We start from the raw sequence: 22,523 nt of genomic DNA, 5'->3' as shown, positions 1-22,523 counted from the left end.
CCCGGTTAAAGAGTTGTGCCAAGGAATGTCATTTGTGTGCCCATCAATAATAGACTGGATAAAGAAAATGTGGCAGTTACACACCACAGAATACTACGCAGCCATAAAAAAAAGAATGAGCTCATGTCCTTTGCAGGGACGTGGACGAAGCTGGAAGCCATCATTCTCAGCAAACTAACACAGAACAGAAAACCAAACACCACATGTTCTCGCTCGTAAGTGGGAGCTGAACAGTGAGAATACCTGGACACAGGGAGGGGAACATCACACACTGGGGCCTGTCGGGGAGTGGGGAGTGGGGAGCAAGAGGAGGGAGAGCATTAGGACAAATACCTAATGCAACTAATGCACGAGGGGCTTAAAACCTGGATGACAGGTTGATAGTTGCAGCAAACCACCATGGCACATGTATACCTATGTAACGAACCTGCACATTCTGCACATGTATCCCAGAACTTTAAAAAAAAAAAGGAAGGTCATTTGTGTTAGGGAAGACCTAGCCAGCAATTCTAGAGAACTCCACAGGACAGCCAGCACATGGAATGGCTTTGGCTTGACAGCAGCCCTGAGAAGGACCAGGCTGGTGGCAATTTGTCACAGGAGCACCTTGGCCTTCCAAGAGGACATACAAACAATGAGAGTTAGGGCTCTTTAAATAATTCCTCCCAGGGAAAAAGCAATATACCTTGGACGATGATATTTAAATAAGGAAATGAAAAGGATCACTTTAACTTTATTGTTAGTGGTAGGATGTCAGCGTAATGGTGTGACTTTTTGCTTAGCCTAGCAAAGCCTTACTACTTAACACAGGCTGATGAATGGCTTGTTGCACATTGTCAGCATAGCTTAGGGACACAACTGCATTAAAATATCAGGATTTCTATTGAGATCAATGCTGTCGTGAAAACTCTGAGGACTTGAAATACACTAGGTTGTTCCTGACTTTTCTCCCCGAGAACATGCATGTCTCAATCTGAGATCTTTTACTACAGGAGAAAAGCTGCTGCTTACACAAAACAATGCCATGACGGAAGAGGTACCTGTAGAGCTAAAGGAAAATACACAAGAATCAATGAGGCATTTGGGGCCCAGCTAGATTTTTCCATCGTTTGCATGATTAGCAGCAGCAAGCAGTTCATCTGGTCTTCAAATTCAGGTGGAATCACACCAATGACATTCATAAAGACCAAGTCTGTGATACTTATAATCAGCCTTTAGCAGGGACCAATGTCCCATGGTCAACCACAGTAGATTTTGCTTTGCCAGGTGTCTAGTGAATTGCCCTGGGCCTCCAACTACAGGCATGCCCAGTGTTTCCTTCCATGGTTTAGCTACCTTGATATGGCCCAGTAGGTGAAGGCAGGAAGGTAATCAGAAATTGGCTAGTGGTCTGTTAGAGGACCCTTAAAATGAATAGTGTTTCCAGAACTCTAAGACAGAAAACCACAAGTATGATGGGTGTTGAAGGCCAGGTGGACGATGGCAGTTGGTAGATGGGCCACTTAAGGATCCCTAATGAGATGAGACAGATGTTGATTGTCCAAGGGCCATTAAGATTCATCCAGGCCACTCAAGGAGAGATGGAGCAGGAGAGCAACCCAAAAAGAGGGGAACAGCATGTGCAAAGGCTCCAAGCAGAGGCAGTGGTCTGGGGGACACAGACTGAGATGTAGGGACCGGAGAGGAGCCACCAATCGCCGAGCTCCTGAATCTGGACTTTGGCCCAAGAGCCACGAGGGGCCAATGTGGTTGCGGACCTGCGTTTGGAATGATTTTTCCGGCGCCTGCTATGCAGCATGGATACTGGTTGGAGAAGACCAGTGAGGAGGCTCTTCTTACAAAACTCACAGTGAGAAAGAGAGACGGCTGGAACAGGCCCCCAAGTGTAGCTGTAGGGAGCAGGGCTGGTACCTGTGCAGAGCGGAGAAAAGGCTGCTGGGGCTGAGCAGCAGGGGCCCCTGGGGCAGCACTGTGCCCCTCTCGTTGACCCAGTGCAGGTAGCCCCGCGTCATGTCCGCCATCCCGATGGCACGGGCAGAGCAGTAAAGAAACTTATATCCGTTTCTGAAAGACATAAAACATTCACATTTCATGGCATCAGATACGGAACCTTTTTGCATTCACAGATCCTGATCCCTGTTTTGTAAGAATGGCACTGTTTCAACTTCCCCCACATACAAAAGTCCACATTCTACAAAATCTTGCTTGTGATGGAGAAATAAGCTTAAATACCTTCCACTGGAATTCACTAAGCGCTTTTGCATTCCCCACTTTGTTTAATCCTCAGGAGAACATGGCTGGGTGAGTGTTTTCCCTGGGTTTTACTGCTATGGAAACTGAGGTTCGGATGGATGAAACTGGCTCACCTGCCTGCTCTTGAGCCCTTCGAACTCCCCCTGGTCCGAGCTCTTGGCCAGAGCCCCTGCAACAGGTCCACAGCCGCCTGCCAAGTCACACGCTTTGCTTCAGCATTCGGTTCATTCGCCCCTACACACACCACATCAGATTCCCCCTCTTTCAGATAATTCACATCGGCATGTAAATATTCTGCAGTCTCTCATTTCATCCTAAAAACAAACCAAGACAAAACAACCACACACATACACCACGCACGCACGCACGCACGTGTGCCAAAACGTCCTTAGTCTCTCTCTGGCTAAGACCCCATTTCTCTGTTCCCCTTTGTAGCAAAGTTCTTCCAAAGAGCTGTGTATAGGCATTGAGTCCGCTTCTTCACTTTCCTTCCTCTCCTCACACTCCAAGCAGACTCTCATTCTCTCGTTCCATTCCTTGCTGCCCCTGCACAGGTCACCTACGATGTGCATCTTTCCAAACCCAGGTGTCAACTCCCAACTCTTTTGGAAAGGACCTCCCAGATGCATCTGCCTCAGGGACTCATTCCTTTTTCCAGAGCACTTGAGTCTCTCAGCTCCCAGGCCGCCACGGTGTCTGGGTGGTCTCCTCCTCAGCAGCCACCCCTTCCCAGACACGGTGGCTCGACTGCTCCCATCGGCTCTGCCAGCCTCAAAAAACACAAGCGCCCAGGGTCTCAGGCCTCATCTCTCTGCACCCCCCCCCACACTCTAGAGGATCTGGGGATCTCACCCACTTCCACGGCTCTAAATGCCATATGTACACTGAAGCAACATACACTATTCTATTGAACGCAACTTTACTGCATTAGCAGGACTCCATTTCACTTTTATCAACCATCAACAATTTAGGGTCTAGAATGAGATGTGCTGTAAGTATAAAATATATCCCAAGTTTCGAAGTCTATTATAAAAAAACAGAAGGTATATGTTTCATTAATCATTTTCATATTGATTACATGTCTAAGTGATATCGTTTTGAATATTAACATTAGACTGAGTAAAATAAATTATTCAAACATTTTAAAATACCATCTATACACTGATATCTCCCAAATGCACCGACCCTGCCCAGACCCCTCTCCCAAGCTGCAGGCCACTATGAACTCCACATTATACCCACCGTGCAGGACACGCCCACTGTGGACCCCACGGTACTCATCGCACTTCAAACTGGGTACCTCCAAAACCAAACACACTGCCACAGCTCCTCCCCAAGTCACCCCAAGACTCCTCGGGGACCTCTGCTGCAAGTGGCAAGCAGCCAGTGGTGCTCTCCTAACCCGGTGTGAAGTCAAACCCTCAGGGGCCCCGTTGGTGTCTACCTGCCCTCAGCCCCGACGCCATCCAATCAGCAGGTCCTCTCTGCTCCACCCCAGACACCGCCTCTCGGCACCACCCAGTGCTCCCACCACGTCCACACTGCACGGCTCCTGGCCTCCATTGCTGGGACAATCTTGAATGACCTCCCTGCTGCTATCCTGACTCTGTGTGGTGCTCTAAGAAAATGTAAATTGTAGCCCACTCACACTCAGAGCCCTCCCGAGGCTGCCACCTCTCGCAGGCATCATCCAAAGCCTTCATCGTGGCCTGTGAGACCAAGAAGACCTGCACCCTACCTTTGTCTCCAACCCCAACCCCATCTGCGATGACTGTCCGACTCCTCACTCCTGGGAAGCCACACAGGTGTTCCTATGCTTCTTCCAGCTCACCACGCTCATCTGCGCTGGCAATTGCCCATGCCGTTCCTCCTGCCTGGGGCGCCGTTCCCCCAATCTGCAGGGACTGCACACACCTTCACCTCTTCTAGGTCTCTGCTGGATCCCACCTCCCCAGAAGGCCCTTCCCTTGACCTCCCCGACGTGATGAAACACAAGTACCCCCACTCCTCACCCAGGCACTGGCCCTCGCTCTGCCTTCCCTCTCTTCCTAGCACTGATCACTAACATGACGTTATAGTCCCTTGTCAACTGCATCTCTCATTCATCCATAAACTCCAGGGGACAGGGACTTTGTCCCATTCTTTGCTACAACCCCAGTGCCAAAAACAGTGCTTGGCATGTAGCAGACAGTGAATATTTGCTGAATGAGTGAATAAGCTACCCACTTCCTATCCAATGTATTGCCCTGCCATGAATATTTTATAACGGCCAATGGACTTGTTTCAAGAAATGCTCAATAATACATTCTTTAAAAGTAAGAAATGGGAAAGTTTTAAGACAAAAAGAATCTAGAAATACGAGCTTGTCTGGAATACAGGGATGTATCTGAAAATCAAAATATCTTTTTAATTTTTTTTCCTCTCTTTTTCTTTTGGAGACAGAGTCTCGCTCTGTCACCAGGCTGGAGTGCAATGGTGTGATCTCGCTCACCACAACGTCCATCAGCCAAGTTCAAGCAATTCTCCTGCCTCAGCCTCCCAAGTAGCTGGGACTACAGGTACAAACCACCATGTGCAGCTAATTTTTTGTATTTTTAATAGAGACTGGGTTTCACCATGTTGGCCAGGATGGTCTCCATCTCTTGACCTTATGATCCGCCCACCCGCCTCACCTCCCAAAGTGCTGGGATTACAGGTGTGAGCCACCGCACCTGGCCAATCTTTTTAACTTCTAAACATCTTTGTATTTTAGCAGTCTAATTAATATAATCTTTAAAAAGAAATCACTATTTCCATGTATAGCTCTTCACTTCAAAGTCCTAAAAGCTGCCACTTGCAGAGATGGAAGATGCTAATCTCACTCAGAACCTGATTGTCACATACACTTCACAGTTGGGCCACGCCACTGAGTTACTGTCGGCATGCCAGCATGCTTGCGGAACTACACTTGGCTGGAAAGCCAGCTCAAGGTGACCTAATGGGGAAAATGCTTGCCGGTGGAAGAGCCTTTCCTCCTGCCTTCAACGAAAGCTGTCTCCAATGCCAACAAGTGCCCCACCAGATGCTCAGGCAGCACTAAGTCTCCATGGCATCCCTCACGGGGAGGACCCCTCACTCAGAAGGACAGCCAGTGGCAGGACATGCCCCACAGGCCGGCCCAGCCCAAGTCCCTGCTCAACCTGCAGGCTCCTTCCATCTTTCCTTCAATGCACACTCACTCACTGAGCACTCCTGTGCCAGGCTGCATGAAGGATTGGAGTCCCCACAGGCACGGCACAGCCCTGCCCCACAGAAGCAGAGTGCTTGGGGAAAACCAGCAATTACCCGGCAGGACAGGAGGGACCCTGGGGTAGGACATGCCAGTGGATAAAGGTGCGATACGCACACCCATCTCGCTTGCTCCTCTGGCATTCTCAGCAACTGGAACATGGCTCTGGAGGAACACCAGAGCAGTAAAAAAAAAAAGAGGAATCCGTGCCCAGGCTTGATACACATAGTTTTCTCCTTCTGTCCTATCTCTGCATCCCTCTTACGACACTCACTCAGGAAGAGTGAGATAGTTTGCGAAGATTACCTTTGGGAGCATTTTGCAAGATAAGCTTCTAGACTGGAGTTTCTCGACACTAATATCTGAGACGGGATGAGTGTGTGTTGGGGAGCGAGGCCCCACAATGCCACGTCATCGCATATTCAGCACCATCCCTGGCTTCCACCCTCTAAAGGGTCAATAGCACACCCAGTTATGTCCATTAAAGCATCTCCAGACACTGCCATATGTCTGTCAGTTGAGAGCCACTTCTGTAGAGAAAAGGGACTCTGTGGCCTCATTTGCTGTCCTAAAGAGAGAGAGGGTCACCAGCCACCTTGAGAAAGGAAGGCTCAGCCCCACTCAGGCTTGGTGAGTAGCCTCCCAGGCCCTCTGCAGCCTGGCTCCTGCCTACTTTCCTGCTTCATATTTTACCCACCCCGTCGTCTGCACCAGAGCCTCCAAGCCCACCCAGCACCTGCTAATCTCCTGGCCTCCCCTCTCGCTCCTACTTCCACCTGTGCTGAGCTTTCCTCTCCTCTGAAACCCTGCTCCTCCGTGGAGACTCAGCTGAGCCCCACCTTCTCACAGGGGCCTCCTCTGACACCTCTGGCCAATCAAAATTAACTTCTCCTTGACGTATGTCCAATAAATCCAGCATCTTTCTCACTCGACCTGCCCCTCGCTGCTTATTACAGGGAGCCCTAAGTGTCTCCTCCCACAAGACCACAAGCTTCTTGAATGGAGAGACTGCTCAGCACCCTCAATGGCACCTAGGACAGCTCCTAGTGCAACCAGAGTCTAGCAGAGCCCTCTGAGTTTGGGCTGAGGTTTGGCTTGGAAAAACAACATATGCCCTTGTGCAATCCACACAACCCAGGAGCAGAGCATTCCTGGGTTAGCAGTGACCTCAGGGATCATGTAGCCTAATCTCCTCATTTTACAGAAGAAGAAACCAAAGCGCAGACTGGGGAAGGTACTCGGTCCCAGGGCCCAGGGTGAGCTAACAGCTGCTGGGATCCTGGCCCCTGACTCCTGATCAGACCTTCTATTTACCGCATCATCCTATCTCCTGCTGGCAGAGAGCGATGAGTGCAATAAACAAAGAAGTGCTGACATGAAAGAAATAACTGCTGCGGGCAGGAGAAGTAAAAATATCTAGGTGACTCGCGCCTGTAATCCCGGCACTTTGGGAGTCCAAGGTGGGCAGATCACCTGAGGTCAGGAGTTTGAAACCAGCCTGGTCAACATGGTGAAACCCGACTCTACTAAAAACACAAAATTAGCTGGGCGTGGTGGTGCACGCCTGTAATCCCAGCTACTTGGGAGGCTGAGGCAGGAGAATCGCTTGAACGTGTGAGGCAGAGGTTGCAGTGAGCCGAGATCGCACCATTGCACTCCAGCCCAGGCAACAAGAGTGAAACTTTGTCTCAAAAATAAAAAATAAAAACGACTCTAACAAGTCTGCTAGAGATGCTTCTCATTTTCAGTCCACTGGCTTGGGACATCGCACACTAGGCCCCAGCGGAGCTAACTAACCTGGGGAAACATGGTAAGTGTCCTTTTTCCTAAATCACGAAGACGCTAAAGCATGTATTAAATAAGGTCAAAAATTCAAACAATTATCCCCCACATTTAGGCCCCCAGAGACCCACTAGCTCAATGATCTAGATTTTTTAGGAAACAGTCCTTCCTGACTTTCCTTCTACTTTTGAATACACCTGGTTCCTGTATCTTCCATTTGTATTTATTCTGTTTAATTAATACTCATGCCAGCTTTATACCCTCTCTATGAACGAGGTGATAATTATTAGCCTTATGGATCATTTCTCATGGGCTGACCAGATCCAAACAAGTAAGTTCAGCAGAAAACAAAATTGTCCTTATTTGCTGTTGTTTCAGGCAGGTGACTATCTCTCTTTCTCCCTTTTTTTTGGGGGGGTTGGTGTCTCACTCTATCACCCAGGCTGGAGTACAGAGGTGTGATCTCAGCTCACTGCAATTTCTGCCTCCCAGGTTCAAGCAATTCTCCTGCATCAGCCCGAGTAGCTGGGACTACAGGTGCCTGCCACCACACCCAGCTAAGGTTTGTATTTTAAGTAGAGATGGGGTTTCTCCACGTTGGCCAGGCTGGTCTCAAACTCTTGACCTCAAGTGATCCGCCTGCCTCAGCCTCCCAAAGTGCTGTGACTATAGGCTCGAGCCACCACACCCGGCCGAAGACGGGCTTTTTCATTAGACAAATACTACAGTGCATAAAATTTAAGTCGTACCCAAATTCAAGGGAAACAGTATCAGGAAAAAGTCCACAAACCCTACTGTAAATGGCATCTTTCACCTAGTACCCTAAAATGAGAACCATTTCTCTAAGTGTTTCTCTAGGAATCATAATACAGATTCAAAAGAGCCTGACAGGTCTCCCAGCGGTAGCTGCTAAGGCCCTCATGAGAGGAGACTTGTAAGAGGCTGCCAGGATGGGAATTACTTTCATCAGTGGTCAGCTCCAGAGGCTGCCATCATATCCAGCCTGTCCTCCCTGGTGGGGACCAAAGCCAACAAGCCAGGCCCAAGCCCTCCAGTCTCCACATAGAATCCAGCAAATCCGGGGACAGGGAAGAGGACAGAGCTGACCAGGGTTGCAGATTGTGGCCTGAGGGCTGTGGCATTTGAGGCAGGCATTGAAGACTGCAAAAATATTGAGAGGCAAAAATCAGAGGTAAAGCCACGTCAAGCCAAGGCCACCACAGGAGCAAAGGCAGGAAGATGGGAACAGAGAGCTAAGGAGGAACAGAGTCGCTGGATTCGAGCAGGAAGGGCTGAGAAGCAGCAGCTGCACATAAGGGTTTGGCAAAAGACTGGGACCTGAAAGTGCCAGGGTTCACATGCCACACCAAGGAGCTGGCACCTCCTCCTGTGATGCTGAGCAGGGAGCCGAGGGTCGAGGCAAAGCTGCCCTGAAGATGGGTTTTCAGAAAACTCCGCCATCCTGCAAATCACACAGCCTGACCGCGTGCCGCGGACGACACGCATCCAACTCAATGAGCAGGCAACTGTTGGGTCTCCACATCCCATCATGCTCCTTCCTGTCTCTCAACCAAAGTGACAGCCCCAGAAGCGTTCCACAGCATCTGCGGGTCCTAACAAACAGGTTTCACTCATTCTAAACCAACCGATCCAGGAAAAGAATGGTCAGGGGTTCTTCAGTTAGCGACACAGCTTTCTTTTTCAGAAGATTTCTCTTCTGAGAAAATCTGAGAGAGACAAATCAAGACCAAAAAGAATTAAAAAGTAACGGTGTTTGTTTAATGTTACGGTTAGGATGGAAATAGATTTATGTTCCAAAAACCAAATGAATCAGGCTGTGTACTACTCAATATCCTGACCCAGGAGGGTTTCTTTCCTTCGACTAAAAATAGATGCAATTTTCAGCGTCACACAAGTCAAGGCAGCTCCGGAGTAGATTAATCCTTCTAAATGAAAGGTCAGCCCGCGGTGAGGCTGTGAGGAGAGGCTCTGCACATACACCATCTACAGGAGCGCAGACCGGGATAACCTTTTTAGGGGGCAGTTCGGCAATATTGATCAAATCTTCAAATGTGCTCATCCTTTGACCCAGCAATTCTACTCCTGAGAATCTGCTTTACAGAGGGACTTCCCTAAGTGTGTGTGTCTTCTTTATTTATTTATGCATGCATTATATATCATAAGCACTGGAGATGAACGTTTCCTGCATCACTGTTAGCAATGAGGAAAAAGTGGCAGCCACCTACGTGTTCATCAACAGAAGGCGAGTTAAAGAAAGTACAGTCTATCTAGATGACAGGATTCTGCCCAGCAGCCAAAAGAGTACGGCAAATATTACATAAAATGAAACAAAAAGATCTGATGAATAATTAAATGATGTGAGTGTATGTGTGTGGGGATATAAATACATTTTTTAAGTTCAGCAATATAGAACCAGACTGTTCACAGTAGTTCTACTTTTAAGGAAGAGAACAGCTTGAAGCAAGGGCAGGGAGGAGGGTGATACAACCTCTGCACTTTAAAGTTTCTACAATCTTGGCCTCTTTTATTAATATTTTTACATCTTCAGAAGTGTGCATAACTCTTGTATTAATAATTTTTAAAACATGAAATCTGGAAAAGTAAAGTCAAATCAATGAGCTTGGGAATCTCAGATGAAGTCTGAAGCTTTTTTAATGTACATACTTTTTTTTTAGAGAGAGATGGGTGTCTCACTACATTGCCCAGGCTGGATTCGAACTCCTGGGTTCAAACAATCCTCCCACCTCAGCTTCCCAAGTAGCTGGGACTACTTTGGAGGAGTTGTCCTGGAATCTGCAACTTTTTGTTAGGCATGTGCCCAACAAAATCTGAAGCTTTTAATCCTACCAGGATATAAGGTTCTCTCGCTACTGGATCATAAAGTCTCAGGTCAGAGACCTACCTGTTCATGGCAATCCCAGGCACCTGCCCTAGGATGAGGCATAACGGGGACTCGAGGAATGCTGGATGGATGAATGGATGCAGGGCAGGGAAGTATAGTTCATTCATCTGTGTTCACAGAGTTCTAGAAGCAGCTCTGGATGGTTGTCCATTCCCTACCATCACCAATATGAGATGAGCAAATGGGATTGGGAACCACGGGCCTGGGACTTCCATCCTGACACTTACTAAGGGTGAATGTAACTTGCTCACCTTCCTCACCCATGGAGAGACGGGGCTGTCCTGATTCAGGCAGAGGCATCTTACAGCTCTAACTGGCTGAGAACAGAATGCTCTGGAGGGGAGATTTCACTGGCATGGAAGACTCTAGGCCACAGAAGGCTGGAGAAGGTGTGACTGAGGGGGAGAGAGGCTTGGGCCTGGCAAGCTAGAATGGGGGTGTTTTAGGGGGCATGGAGAATTCCTGCAGGGCTCTAAACCCTGGAGGCAGATGAGAGCAATGAGAATTTGGATAAATCACTTTAGTTCTCCTAGTTAATTTTGCTCATCTAAACACGGAAACGATATTATGGGCTTTTCAGAATTGCTGTAAGATTTAAGTGAAGTAACCCATGTACCCAGCACAGGACAGTAGTCGGAGAACTCCTCTCACACCTGACTCCTGGAGCTGTGGGCCCCATGGTGGCCACCGTTCTGTTCTGGGCCACTTGCCGGAGCACTCCACAGCCCGGGTGGACACCATGCAGGGCCTGCAATAAGGCCAAAACTTGCCTGGAATCTGCAACTTTTTAGCCCACAGAAAATCACTCGGCATATATAATCTATAAGCTCCAATTTCTTCATCTGGCCACCGTTGCCATCCCTTGAGATGAAGTGACCCTCAATCTCGCCCCTCACGCTGCCACCATCTGTATTCTCCTAGTAAGCAATTCCCCTATCCTGTGCTTCTTGTTTCTTGGTATCGAATTCAAATTTGGAGTTGCTGGGATTCACTTTCACCCTGGACTTTCCACTGCCACCCCTGTCCCCACGGCCCCTCCCTGGTTGAGGTGCAGCCCTGTCTGCAAGTCACCTAGTGCTGGGGCAGGAAAGATTCCATATGCAGAGCACAGTGCACACACCAGCATTCACAGGAGGCGGGAAACAGGGACTCTGTACTCACTGGCTCACTTTATGGTACAGCTTAGCAATGCCCTGGTGGGTCCAATCCTTCCCAAGGGTGGGCAAAATGTGGCCAAGAGTATCCGATCTAAATGAAGAGAAAAAGAGAAAAACAAAGTTAAAATTCCATTCAGATTCATCGCACCATTCACACCTCATTTAAAAAAAAAAAAAAAACGCACACAAACTAGACCCATGACTTTCTTTCTGGATAGAAAGCCCAAGTCATCAAAGTTGATGCTGACACAGGGACATGGTAATCCACAGAAGGACACCTCCAGTCTGATCACGCAGCAAGGCGCCTGGCTTGCTCAATCAAAGGGAAAAGGCCATTCCAAAAGGGCGCTCTTCAGAAGCCTCCACAGAAGCAACCAGGTCAGAGAGATAATACCCCAGAGGGACACAACCACCAAGCCCTGAACACAACGGCTGACACCAAGGAGCTAAAACTACATGAGCAGCTCCAGCTGCACCAGAAGTGGAACTGTGCAAGTCCCACACGGGGAGCGGAAGTGCCAACACCAGGCCCGGCGGCCCCACGGTGAAGCAAAGAAATCCACCATGGCCCCCAAGTCGGCAGAACCTACCTGGTGATCGTCCCGTCAATATCAGAAATGATGACTTTATCATCCCAGTTCCACAGATAGATGGTGCCCTCACAGCGGCAGGTGCCTTGGTACTGCGTGGTGACGCTGAAAACCACGTCATTGGGGCCATTCTTCAACTTCAAGCTTTTCTGAAAAAACATGAACCATTAATATTTGTCTGCTTGAGGGAAAGGCCCTGATTGATGGGCATTTGGCTTCTGTTCCATGAGAAGCAGGATAAGGCTTTAAAAGCAAGTCACTGCCCTGGGCCCATGTATAATTCTTTCTCCTCCCTTCCTTGTTCTGGTTCTTTCTGGGGCTGGACAGGCAAAACGAAACCTCGGCTCTCTCAGGCCCCCTTATGATGCCATTTGCCTGCTTGCTACAGAGGTGTTCTACTTCCCAGGATGGTGCTAATTCGATCCAGTATTTTCAGATTAGGGTCATGGGCCAGGGTTATATGGAATAATCAATCACAGGCCACACTTACCACTCCATGACCAAATAGGAAGGTCATGGTTCAGGGAGACGAATTTAAGCCTAGTGTGAAGATATATTTCCCTAAGTAACCATGTTTTTCAATGATGATTATACTGACACAAATTGGAAAAAGAGAAGTCTTGGTTACCAGTCGTGCCTCCTATCCAGAAGAATATCATCTAGACCCAAAGAAATTACACCAAATTCAAAATGTAAAGTGACTTTTGAGCAGTGTTGAGTCTCTGTGCCGGGACTCCTGGTGCACACCAGCTGGCGGTCCAGACCCCCAGGCTGCCTGACTGCAGGTGTGTCCAGTGTCCCCAGGGGAGCCATGAGTCACACAGAGACTCCCAGGCTGCAGGGTCCCACACATGGCCTGAGTGGCTGTCTGGGCCTGTCCCTTATCATTTCCTAGTTAACACCCTCACACCTGAGCCAGGCTCCCCAGTAACTCTAAAGAGAAATGCGAAAGACCTGACTCACAAAAAAGTAAGGACAGGCGCTCACTGGCCATGACCAGCAGGATCCAAGAAAGGGCTTTTAATTAAAACTGATCTCACACACACAGAAATATAAAAGGATACCACGACCAGATGGTGCTCCTGGTTACCTGAAATTCTCTAAATTCTATCACAACTGCTTGATTTCCACCAATTTAAGTGATGCATTTGGGTTAACAAACATCTCTCTTGAAGCAAAAACACGCTTGGGTGATTTTCAAGTCTATCAGTGATTGACACCTCAGGATGAATTAGCTCCGCCAGGCTGCCTTCCTCCTAACTCTAGTAAACGAGATCCTCCAGGGCCGGCCAGCAAAAGAAGACAAAAGGGAAGGTAACACTGGGGACCCAGCCTGGATAGTGCTAGAGTTGGGCTGGAAACATTGGTCACCCAGCTGAGGGGTTGTAGGCCCATTGGGATGAAAGGTGACAGGAAGTGGAAGTGAGGGGCACACCCCAACCATCACACAGCCTGAGGAGTCTGCAGAAACCTCACGTGCTTACAACAGCTGCGCCAAGCATGGGAGACTCACAAGCTGCTCGGAAGTCAGCCGGAGAGTCTTCTTGTAGCTGACGTTAGGCAGAAGCGGGAGGTGGCCAGTGTTTGACGGCTTGGCAGCTGCACGCTCCTCATCACTGGAGGATGATTCATGCTTTACCCTGGAACACACAGTGATGTCATCACCAATTAGAAAATGCATCTGGGTAGCCATGAAAAATGCATCAGCCCTGAATCGATGACTAAATCAATTCAGTCTCTCCTGAGTCCCGTCTCTTGGGTGGTCATTTACCATAAGATGTTAAATTTATCAATGAACTCTCACTACATCCCCATTCATGCATCTCTCGCATTACACATGTGGGGGCTGCCTCTCCTCTTTCACTTGCCTATTGATGAGCTACTGTCACTATTTTAAGCCAACAGGTTCCTATTCATGACAAGCAGGTTAAACTCCCTCTTGGCCTGGGAAGATGCTGTCTTCTCTGTCTCTGATCTCTTCCTGAGACTGCAGGCCAAGTGCTACCAGTCCAAGTTTCTACCAGTCCAAATTCATCCGTCAGTTCCCTGTATAACACTCACCAAATATACAGCTCCAAGTAATAAGGGCCTTTCTAGGACTTAGAGACAGGTGCCAGTGAAAGCAAGGAAGACTCACCAATTCTCCCCTCCAGGATCCCCCAGTGGCTCATCCCATGAGCAAGGAATACACCTGATTTCCCTGCTCAGAATATACAGGTCGGTGCCCCTAACTCTTCTAGACCTTTTTGTTCAGTGGGGAGCTGGGAGGTGCAGGGTGGGAATCAGGCTCGTTTTCTTTAAATAGCTCACATAAAGCATATCTCTAGTTAGCTGTTCACTCAATGAAAATCATGCTATGACATAATCCCCAACCCAGTAGTATTAGCTTTGCCTCCCAGGACCACTATCTTTGAAAATGCCTCAGTGCTATATAAAGTGCTTAGTAAATGCCTTAGACTTAATGGAAAAGGTTGAGTGGCCCCAAAGCAGCACATCCCAAACCCTCCGGTACTTTTGCCTTCCTACAAAGCTTCCAGCTCAGCACCTTCCTCTAGGCAAGGTTAGTGTATACACAGCTCTAGCTTATCTTTTTAACAGTCTTTTTTATTTTTCTATTGACATATCAATGGTAGATATTTATGGGGCGCATGTAATATTTTGATAAATGCATGTATTTGCATTTATCAAACTATCATGCATACCCTGATCAAATCAAGGTAATTAGCATATCCATCACCCCAAACAGTTATCATTTTTGTTGGGAATGTTCCAAATCTTCTCTTCCAGCTATTTTGAAATGTATCATAAATTACTGCTAACTATAGTCATTCTACTGTGCTATGAAACGCTAGAACTTCTTCCTTTCATCTAACTGTATGTTTGTACCCATTAACCAACCTATCTTCATCCTCCTCTCCCCCGTACCCTTCCCAGCCTCTGGTAACCACCATTCTACTCTCTACCTCCTTGAGATCAAAGTTTATGGCTCCCCACGATATTTGTCTTTCCGTGCCTGGCTTATTTCACTTAACATAACGACCTCCAGTTCCACCCACGTTGCCACAAATGATAGGATTCATCCCTTTTTATGTCTGAATAGTACTCCATTATGTATAGGTATCACATTTTCTTCATCCATTTATCCACTGATGGACACTTAGGTTGGATCCATACTTCAACTCCTGTGGATCCTGCTGTAATAAACATGGAGGTGCAGGTGTCCCTTTGACATGCTGATTTCCCTTCCTTTGGATAAATAGTCAGTAGCGGGATTGCTGGATTGTAAAGTAGTTCTATTTTTAGTTTTCTAAGAAATCTCCATACTGTTTTCCATAACAGGTGTACTAATTCACATTCCCACCAACAGTGTTAAGAGATCCCTTCTCTCAACATCCCCGCGAGCATTTGTCATTTTTTATCTTTTTGATAATAGCCATTCTAACTGGGGTGAGACGCTGTCTCACTGTGGTTTTGATTTGCACTTTCCTCATTAGTGATGTTGAGTGAATGGGACTACATCACACTCAACAGCTACTGCCCAACTAAGGAAACAGCAGAGCAAAGAGACGACCTGTTAAATGGGAGAAAATATGTGCAAACTCCCCATCCAACGAGGGGCTGATACCCAGAATGTACAAAGAACTCAAACAACTCAACAGCAGAAAAACAAACAATCTCATTTAAAAGTGGGCAAAGGAAACGGCACAGGACGCACCAGTGTGTGTCTTATCTTTTCATCTCAATAAACTCTCTCCTCCCAGTGCTAACTTCCTCTCGTCCTACCGCCCTGTCCCACACCCTTGCCTCCCTTAAGATCTCTGCAACCTACAGCTTTCTGATCCCGTAAGCGTTCATTTAAGAAGTGATCTCCAGCCTCGTGACATGGCAAAACCCATCTCTAGAAAAAATACAAAAATTAGCTGGGCATGGTGGCACGTCCCTGTAGTCCCAGCTACCTGGGAGGCTGAGGCAAGAGAATCACTTGAACTTGGGAGGTGAAGTTTGCAGTGAGCCAAGATTGTGCTACTGCACTCCAACCTGGGCGACAGAGTAAGACCTTGTCTCAAAAAAGAAAAAAAGATCCCTACAATTCAATACTGCCTAATACTGGGGAAACGTGAAGGAGGACAGTGTCCCACAGCACCCCTGCTTCTGTGTTGTTCCTACCACACTTGTGCAGAGACATGGCTCTTTCCAGTCCTAGAATGAGCAGACCCTCCCCAAGACCTGCTCCCCGGGCCCCAGGAGAGGGAGGTTTGTGGGCTTCGGGCTGGGGCCGGGAGCTCATTCAGCCAACACTCAAGCGTACCATGCCAGGCATCAATGACACGGCAAACAACCTGTTCCTACTCGTGCAGGGTTTGTGACTAAACAATCACAACACGGAGACCTGGGCTGAAGACAAAGATTTGGAGATTCCTGGGACAGAGCCCTGGGGAACAGGCCATGGGAACAGGAGTCTGTGTTGTAGGAGAACGAAGCATCCAGTAGAACGGTGGTTGGTGTGTGGCAGAGGTTAGCTACATGTGGATGGAACAATCCCATGACATTGCGGGCTGATTCTGACTCTTGGTAGAGTGGAGATGGCTCAGCAGTTAGACTGTGAAAAACATAGGTTTCCAGCCTGTGGTAACTTCGGGCTATATCACCTTGGAGAAATCTTATTTCTTTTTCTTTGTTGTTCTTTTTTTGAGACAGAGTCTTACTGCTGCCCAGGCTGGAGTGCAGTGGTGCGATCTCAGCTGACTGCAACCTCCACCTCTCGGATTCAAGCGATTCTCCTGCCTCAGCCTCCTGAGTAGCTGGGACTACAGGCGTGCACCATCACGCCCAGCTAATTTTTGTATTTTTAGTAGAGATGGGGTTTCACCATGTTGGCCAGGATTACCTTGATCTCATCATCTGCCCACCTTGGCCTCCCAAAGTGCCAGGAGATCTCCTATGCAACCTACAGCTTTCTGACCCCAGAAGCATTCATTAAGAAGTGAGGCACCTGGCCTCAGCCTTGATTTCTTTATCTTTAAATGCAGAGGAACAATTGAATCACACCCACCCAAAACTTCAAGATGCAGGCAGGTAAGAGCCTGGAGACACCTGGACTGGAAGACTGGGACATAAGTCCCAGCAAAGGCCTCATCCTAGAGAATTCCTCCCTGGGCCTCAGCAGGCTCATCTGTAAAATAACCTGATCCAACCAAAGTCCTTTCAGTTTTGACACCTGCAGATCCTATGAACAATGCTGGTTCTTCTGAACCAACAACCTGGAGGTTTTCAGACGGGGTAGATGTGGTCCTGGAGCCAGTACAGGCTGGCAAATGCTGCCGGGGACGGGGCGGGCAGATTTCCTTGTCAAGCAGAAGAACGAGGCTACAGGGCCCTCATTGAATGGGAAAATGTTTATGTTCCAACCAAACAGTTTGGAGTGAAATGAGATCCAAATGTGAAGCAAAGCTCTTGGTGACAACAGATTGATGTGTACCTCTGCCGGCGGGCTGAGGAGGCAAGGCGGAATAGCTGTGATTTCCATCTGCTGCTTTGAAAAAAAGAAAAGCCACTAAATTCGTGCAGCATGCCATGTTTGAAGGAACACAGAAAGGAAAACACAGATACAAAGACTAAAATGCGAGATGTGCAGTTGGCTGTTGGTGGGTTTCGGCTTGGGGCAAGTACACGGTCATTCGTGGCTGCCACGTCCCAGATCGCACCACCCTGCACAGAAGAAAATGCCTCCTGTTCGGAAGCCCCCACCCCACCCCTTACAATGGCTCATTAAATGTTGCTTGCTTTACAGGATCTGCAAGAAGCAACAAAACAAAACAAAAGGGCTCATGTCACTTGAAAATGTGTGCACAGAAGAGTAGCTGTGAACAACATCTAAGTTAGCACTTGTCAGTGTGCGTGTTTCAAACGGTATTTTAATTATTTGTACGGTGACAAGCTGTTTGCTCAATTACAGATCTTCAGGGACTGTTCTGTCAATCAAGTCTGTCAATTAGGAAAACATTCTGACACCTTTTTTTTTTTTAGTCAACTGCATGACTCTAATAAGCAGACGCGAAGTCTGAGATGCAAGTATAAATTAAAAGTTTACATTTTTCAAGAGGACCTTATATTCTTTTCAAAATCTGAGTTCTTTTTCACAAGAGTCGATTCTTAATTCTTCACGTTTGGTAAGGAACCATAGTGTGACTAACTCAGAATGGTGGATGGTCCAGCTGTTCGTATTTGACAGGGAAAAGCATTTTTTGCCCACATTCGACTGTATCAGACAGTGAGAAAATCCATGACACCCCAAGTAAACTGTAAGAGCTGAGCTTCCAACTTGGGAAGAGCTGCAGAAGTGTCTCACTGCTCTCCCCACTCTCCTGGGGTCCTACCTGCTATGGCTAGAAGGGGTAAGTGTAAGAGCAGAGATGGCACCAGCGATGCCACTGTGCCTTCTGTATACGGGACCCTTCCAGTGGCTGTCCTCCTCCCTCCCTTGTAAACTTAACTCTCTGACCCTGAGGCCCATCTTCCCCTAGGTTTAAGAATGGCTGTATTAGTCCGTTCTCACACTGCTATGAAGAAATACCCAAGACTGGTAATTTATAAAGGAAAGAGGTATTAATTGACTCACAGTTCCACATGGCTGGGGAGGCCCCAGGAAACTTACAACCATGGCAGAAGGCAAAGGAAAAGCAGGCACCTTCCTCACAGGGCAGCAGGATGGCGGGGTGCAAGCGGGGGAAATGCCAGACATTTGTAAAACCATCAGATCGCATGAGAACTCACTCACTATCACGAGAACAGTAGCATGGGGAAAACTGCACCTATGATCCAATTCCCTCCACCTGGTCCTGCCCTTGACACGTGGGGATTATGGGGGTTACAATTTGAAGTGACATTCGGGTGGGGAAACAGAACCACAGCTTATCATTCTGCCCCCTGGCCCTCCCAAATCTCATGTCCTTTCACATTTCAAAACCAATCGTGCCTTCCCAACAGTCCCCCAAAGTCTTAACTCATTTCAGCATTAACTCAAAGTCCACAGTCCAAAGTCTCATCTGAGACAAGTCCCTTCTGCCTATGAGCCTGTAAAATCAAGCGCAAGTGAGTTACTTCCTAGATGCAATGGGAGTACAGGCACTGGGTAAATACACCTGTTCCAATGGGACAAACAGGCCAAACGAAGGGGCTACAAGCCCCATGCAAGTGTGAAATCCAGTAGCGCAGTCATTAAACCTTAAGGTTCCAAAACGATCTCCTTTGACTCCATGTCTCACATCCAGGTCACACTGATGCAAAAGGCAAGGGCAGGATGGATTTGGCAGACATCTTGCATTCAGCCCACAATGTCTATTTTAAAATACTTGAAACTGCATGGTTTGAGACTGAACATGTGTCCTCCAGGTGACCGCAGAGCTGCCCTTCCCAGTTGGTTTCTGCACTCTGGATCATTTTCTCACAAAGTTGATGCAAAGATCCAGTGAGATGGGGTCTGCCACGTCGGTGTTATTTTTAACCCCAATTTCACAGATGGAGATGCTGAAGACCATACTGAAGGCTGTCAGACAAGGTCCCTGCTCTACATCCTGCTCTGTGCTACCTCTCGTGTTTAGAAATTATTGCCAAGACAGAGAAGGTTCCTGAAATGAATTCCAGGAAAGCGGGGCATTTCTAGTGTAGTTATTTAAGTTGGTTTAAATTGCTGAGAGCACACAGTTTGGTATCTTTGTGTGTCTCTTTCGGGGTAGCATGCCTCCCATGCAGTTTCCAGGCCAGCTCCGTCCCAGCCTGTCTGGCCACTGATAGTAACGCTGGCACCTTTGCTCAGATGCGTCAGGGAGCTCGCCTGAGGTCCAATGGTTACCAAGGAGCAAAGCTGGGATTCCAAACCAGACCTGCCTGACTCCAAAGTTGGCTGCTGTCACTGCAGCTTGCGGAGTAAACAACCACTTATTTTTAAAAGTCTGGTTGACTCCATCCTCAACACACCTGCCCTCTCCCTTCCAGGTGCACTCACAGCCAAACTCAGAATTCCCAGCTGGGAAACATCAGTACCATGGTGCCTTTCCATTCTTTCTTGTTCCTGCAAAGCACAGACCAACGGCGGGTCAGGGGAAAGGCCCATGGGACACCACTGGGGAAACGGAAAGGTTTCCCTTCAAGAGCATCCCCCGCGAGAGCAAGCCAGGCCATTCAGAGTCACATTCAAACTCAACTCTACCAGGTCCCGCACACGCATCTCTACCCCATCCTTCTCCACAGAGAACAATAAAGAAATCAGATCGTTTCCTACCTGCCTCCCATGTGGGTGTCTGTTTGTAGCAAAGAATCCTAGAAGTAAAATTGTTTAAGATACAGAGCCATGGCCGGGAGCCAGAGGAATGGAACCCACGCCTGCCTCGCCCATAAATCAACAACACATGGAGAAAACCTCAGTGGTTCAGTGATGCTTCAGCGACGCTTTGGAAATGCCTACTCTGTGAGGCACTGGCTTGGCCTCCAAGATTAAAAAATGAGTAAGATGTGGATCTGGCCCCAATTAATCTGTTAGCACTTTCTGTCTGCTGAATAAGAAATGGAATCCTGGATTTCTTAAGCATGGAAATACTGTAAACATGAAGTAATCAGTAAAAGATGGTATAGTGCAAATCAGCCCGTGTCAGTATATAATACCACTGTCATAATTAGTGTATAATGGGACTGTCTTCAGAGTAGAGTCACCTCTAATCCCATACAAAGACATTAACCTGAAGACAAAACACCTGATCAGAAATCACAAATACTGATCAGTATCATCAAAATCTAACCTCTCCTATGCTAAGCGAACATGAATCCATGTTAAAAGCATCAACGTAAGTCCTGGTCAGTATTTAAATTGTAGAGAAAGGCAAGCTCCTTCAGAAGGGAAGCTTATTTCCATGTTAGTGTTAGGGCTATTATTTATTATTGTCACCACTGTATTATTGCCACTGTTATTGTCATTACCATCATCATCACCGTCATCTGTGTATAAAGGACTATTGCCTACCAGGACCATGAGAAATGCTCCAGTTATATTATCTCACTTAAGCCTCACATTTATTTTGCAAACTGGCTACCTAAGGAAGCAATTGCATCCATTTTGCTTATGGGAAAACCAAGTTAAATAAACTGCTCCAGGTCACCAAGTGAATCACAGAGCCAGAGCTGGAACCATGCGGTGAACCTGTCTGCATCCAGGCAGCATGTTCCATGAAAGGGGCTGCACATCCCAGGAAGTCTCCTACTGCACCTGGTGGCCATGCCGAGCTGCGGCGGTTGCTCTCCGGTGCTATGGCCCTTGCCAACCAAGCACTGCTCTGGCTTACTTTCCTGGAGAAGGAGAAAAGAAAGAGTCACAGAAGTACCATGGAGAAGGGGCTTGCAGGCAGGTGTTTTCCCATGGGCTTCCTTAAGGCAGGACCCCTGAAGGTAGACCCTTCCCCAATGAGGCCCACCCCAGCAGTTGCCCTGGGAGGCTCTGGCTGTTTCTTTCGGTGGGTCCTGCTCGCTCCTTTGCTAAGAAGTATACAATTAAACTGAGAAATACTTTTGACAGAAATGAATCTGTTATCCGTAAGCGTTTGTGGCACCAAAGCAAGCTCCATCATCACTGTAGCTTATGCAAATGCTTGATCGAGGGCTGCCTGGATTCCGAGGGCCTTTCAAAATATTTTCTTGTAATTGCTGATAGAAACGCCTGAAAATATTTTCATACCATACTTTGCTTGGGGAAGATGTGAGAGCACTTTCTTCTTTTCCAAGATCACATACTCTTAACAGAAAATCCTCCCTTGTTGTACTTGGATTTCTAAGAGAACACCTGGGCCCAGTCCTGCTTCTCTTGCTTATAAACTTTGGACAAGTCACTTAACTTCGCTTCCTCATCTGGGAAACGGGTGACGTTCTCTGTCTCCTAATGCTGCTATGAAGATTAAAGGAGACACTGTGTCTGAAACACAGAGCCAGGCACACAGCAGGCAAAGGAGGAGGGAGATGGCACTGGGCCACAGACAGAAGAGACCAGAGAGAAATGCCAAGGGACGGAGGGTCAATGATTGACTCTTTATCTGTGCTTGTTTGCTCAGGAGACAGGTTAACGATTTCTACTACGGTCCTTTAATAAAGAAAATGAACAACACCAATGATTAATAGGGTGACTGTCTTAACATCTGATTAGCATGAACTAATTTCAAATATTCTTTAGGTTTTTTTATAGGCACACAAATAATTGATATAACATGTCCAGTTATGTTTTATCTATTGATTGAATCATGTAACAGAACCACCACTATTAGCAATTTTTTCTTAGGCTACTTCCCAAATATGTATCTAAGTGAAATAAGTATATTTCAGATTTGCAAAGAAATACTTAATTTCAAAACTGTTCCTTACTTCACTTAATTCAAACTGGAGAGAATGTGGATATTCTACAAAGAAGTGGTTGAAATATACTTCCACCTTAAATTCTAGAGCATTCAGCTCTCTGGTAAGAAAACTAGAGTCCCTTTATGCTTTAAGTCCTTTAGTATAAAGCATATATA

The 22,523-nt window shown here is 47.4% G+C and overlaps 1 protein-coding gene across 2 annotated transcripts in view; it reads right to left on the bottom strand.

The window, feature by feature from the left end:
• The window catches only part of LPIN1 (lipin 1), a 153,249-nt gene that overhangs the window by 9,734 nt on the left and 120,992 nt on the right, over positions 1-22,523 (bottom strand). For both annotated transcript variants that reach the window (XM_012438849.3, XM_012438850.3), the window contains 5 exons: positions 21,233-21,312; positions 13,487-13,613; positions 11,974-12,122; positions 11,388-11,474; positions 1,912-2,064 (listed from right to left, as the gene is read on the bottom strand). In XM_012438849.3, the coding sequence (XP_012294272.2) occupies positions 1,912-2,064; positions 11,388-11,474; positions 11,974-12,122; positions 13,487-13,613; positions 21,233-21,312 (596 nt within the window). The remainder of the gene's footprint in view (positions 1-1,911; positions 2,065-11,387; positions 11,475-11,973; positions 12,123-13,486; positions 13,614-21,232; positions 21,313-22,523) is intronic.

Source organism: Aotus nancymaae, unplaced genomic scaffold (assembly GCF_030222135.1).
Source record: "Aotus nancymaae isolate 86718 unplaced genomic scaffold, 86718_ANA_hifiasm-v0.15.2.pri h1tg000057l, whole genome shotgun sequence".
In the NCBI taxonomy this organism is placed as follows: domain Eukaryota; kingdom Metazoa; phylum Chordata; class Mammalia; order Primates; family Aotidae; genus Aotus; species Aotus nancymaae.
The sequence above is the reverse complement of the archived record's forward strand: the minus strand, read 5'-3'. Positions and strand labels throughout refer to the sequence as shown.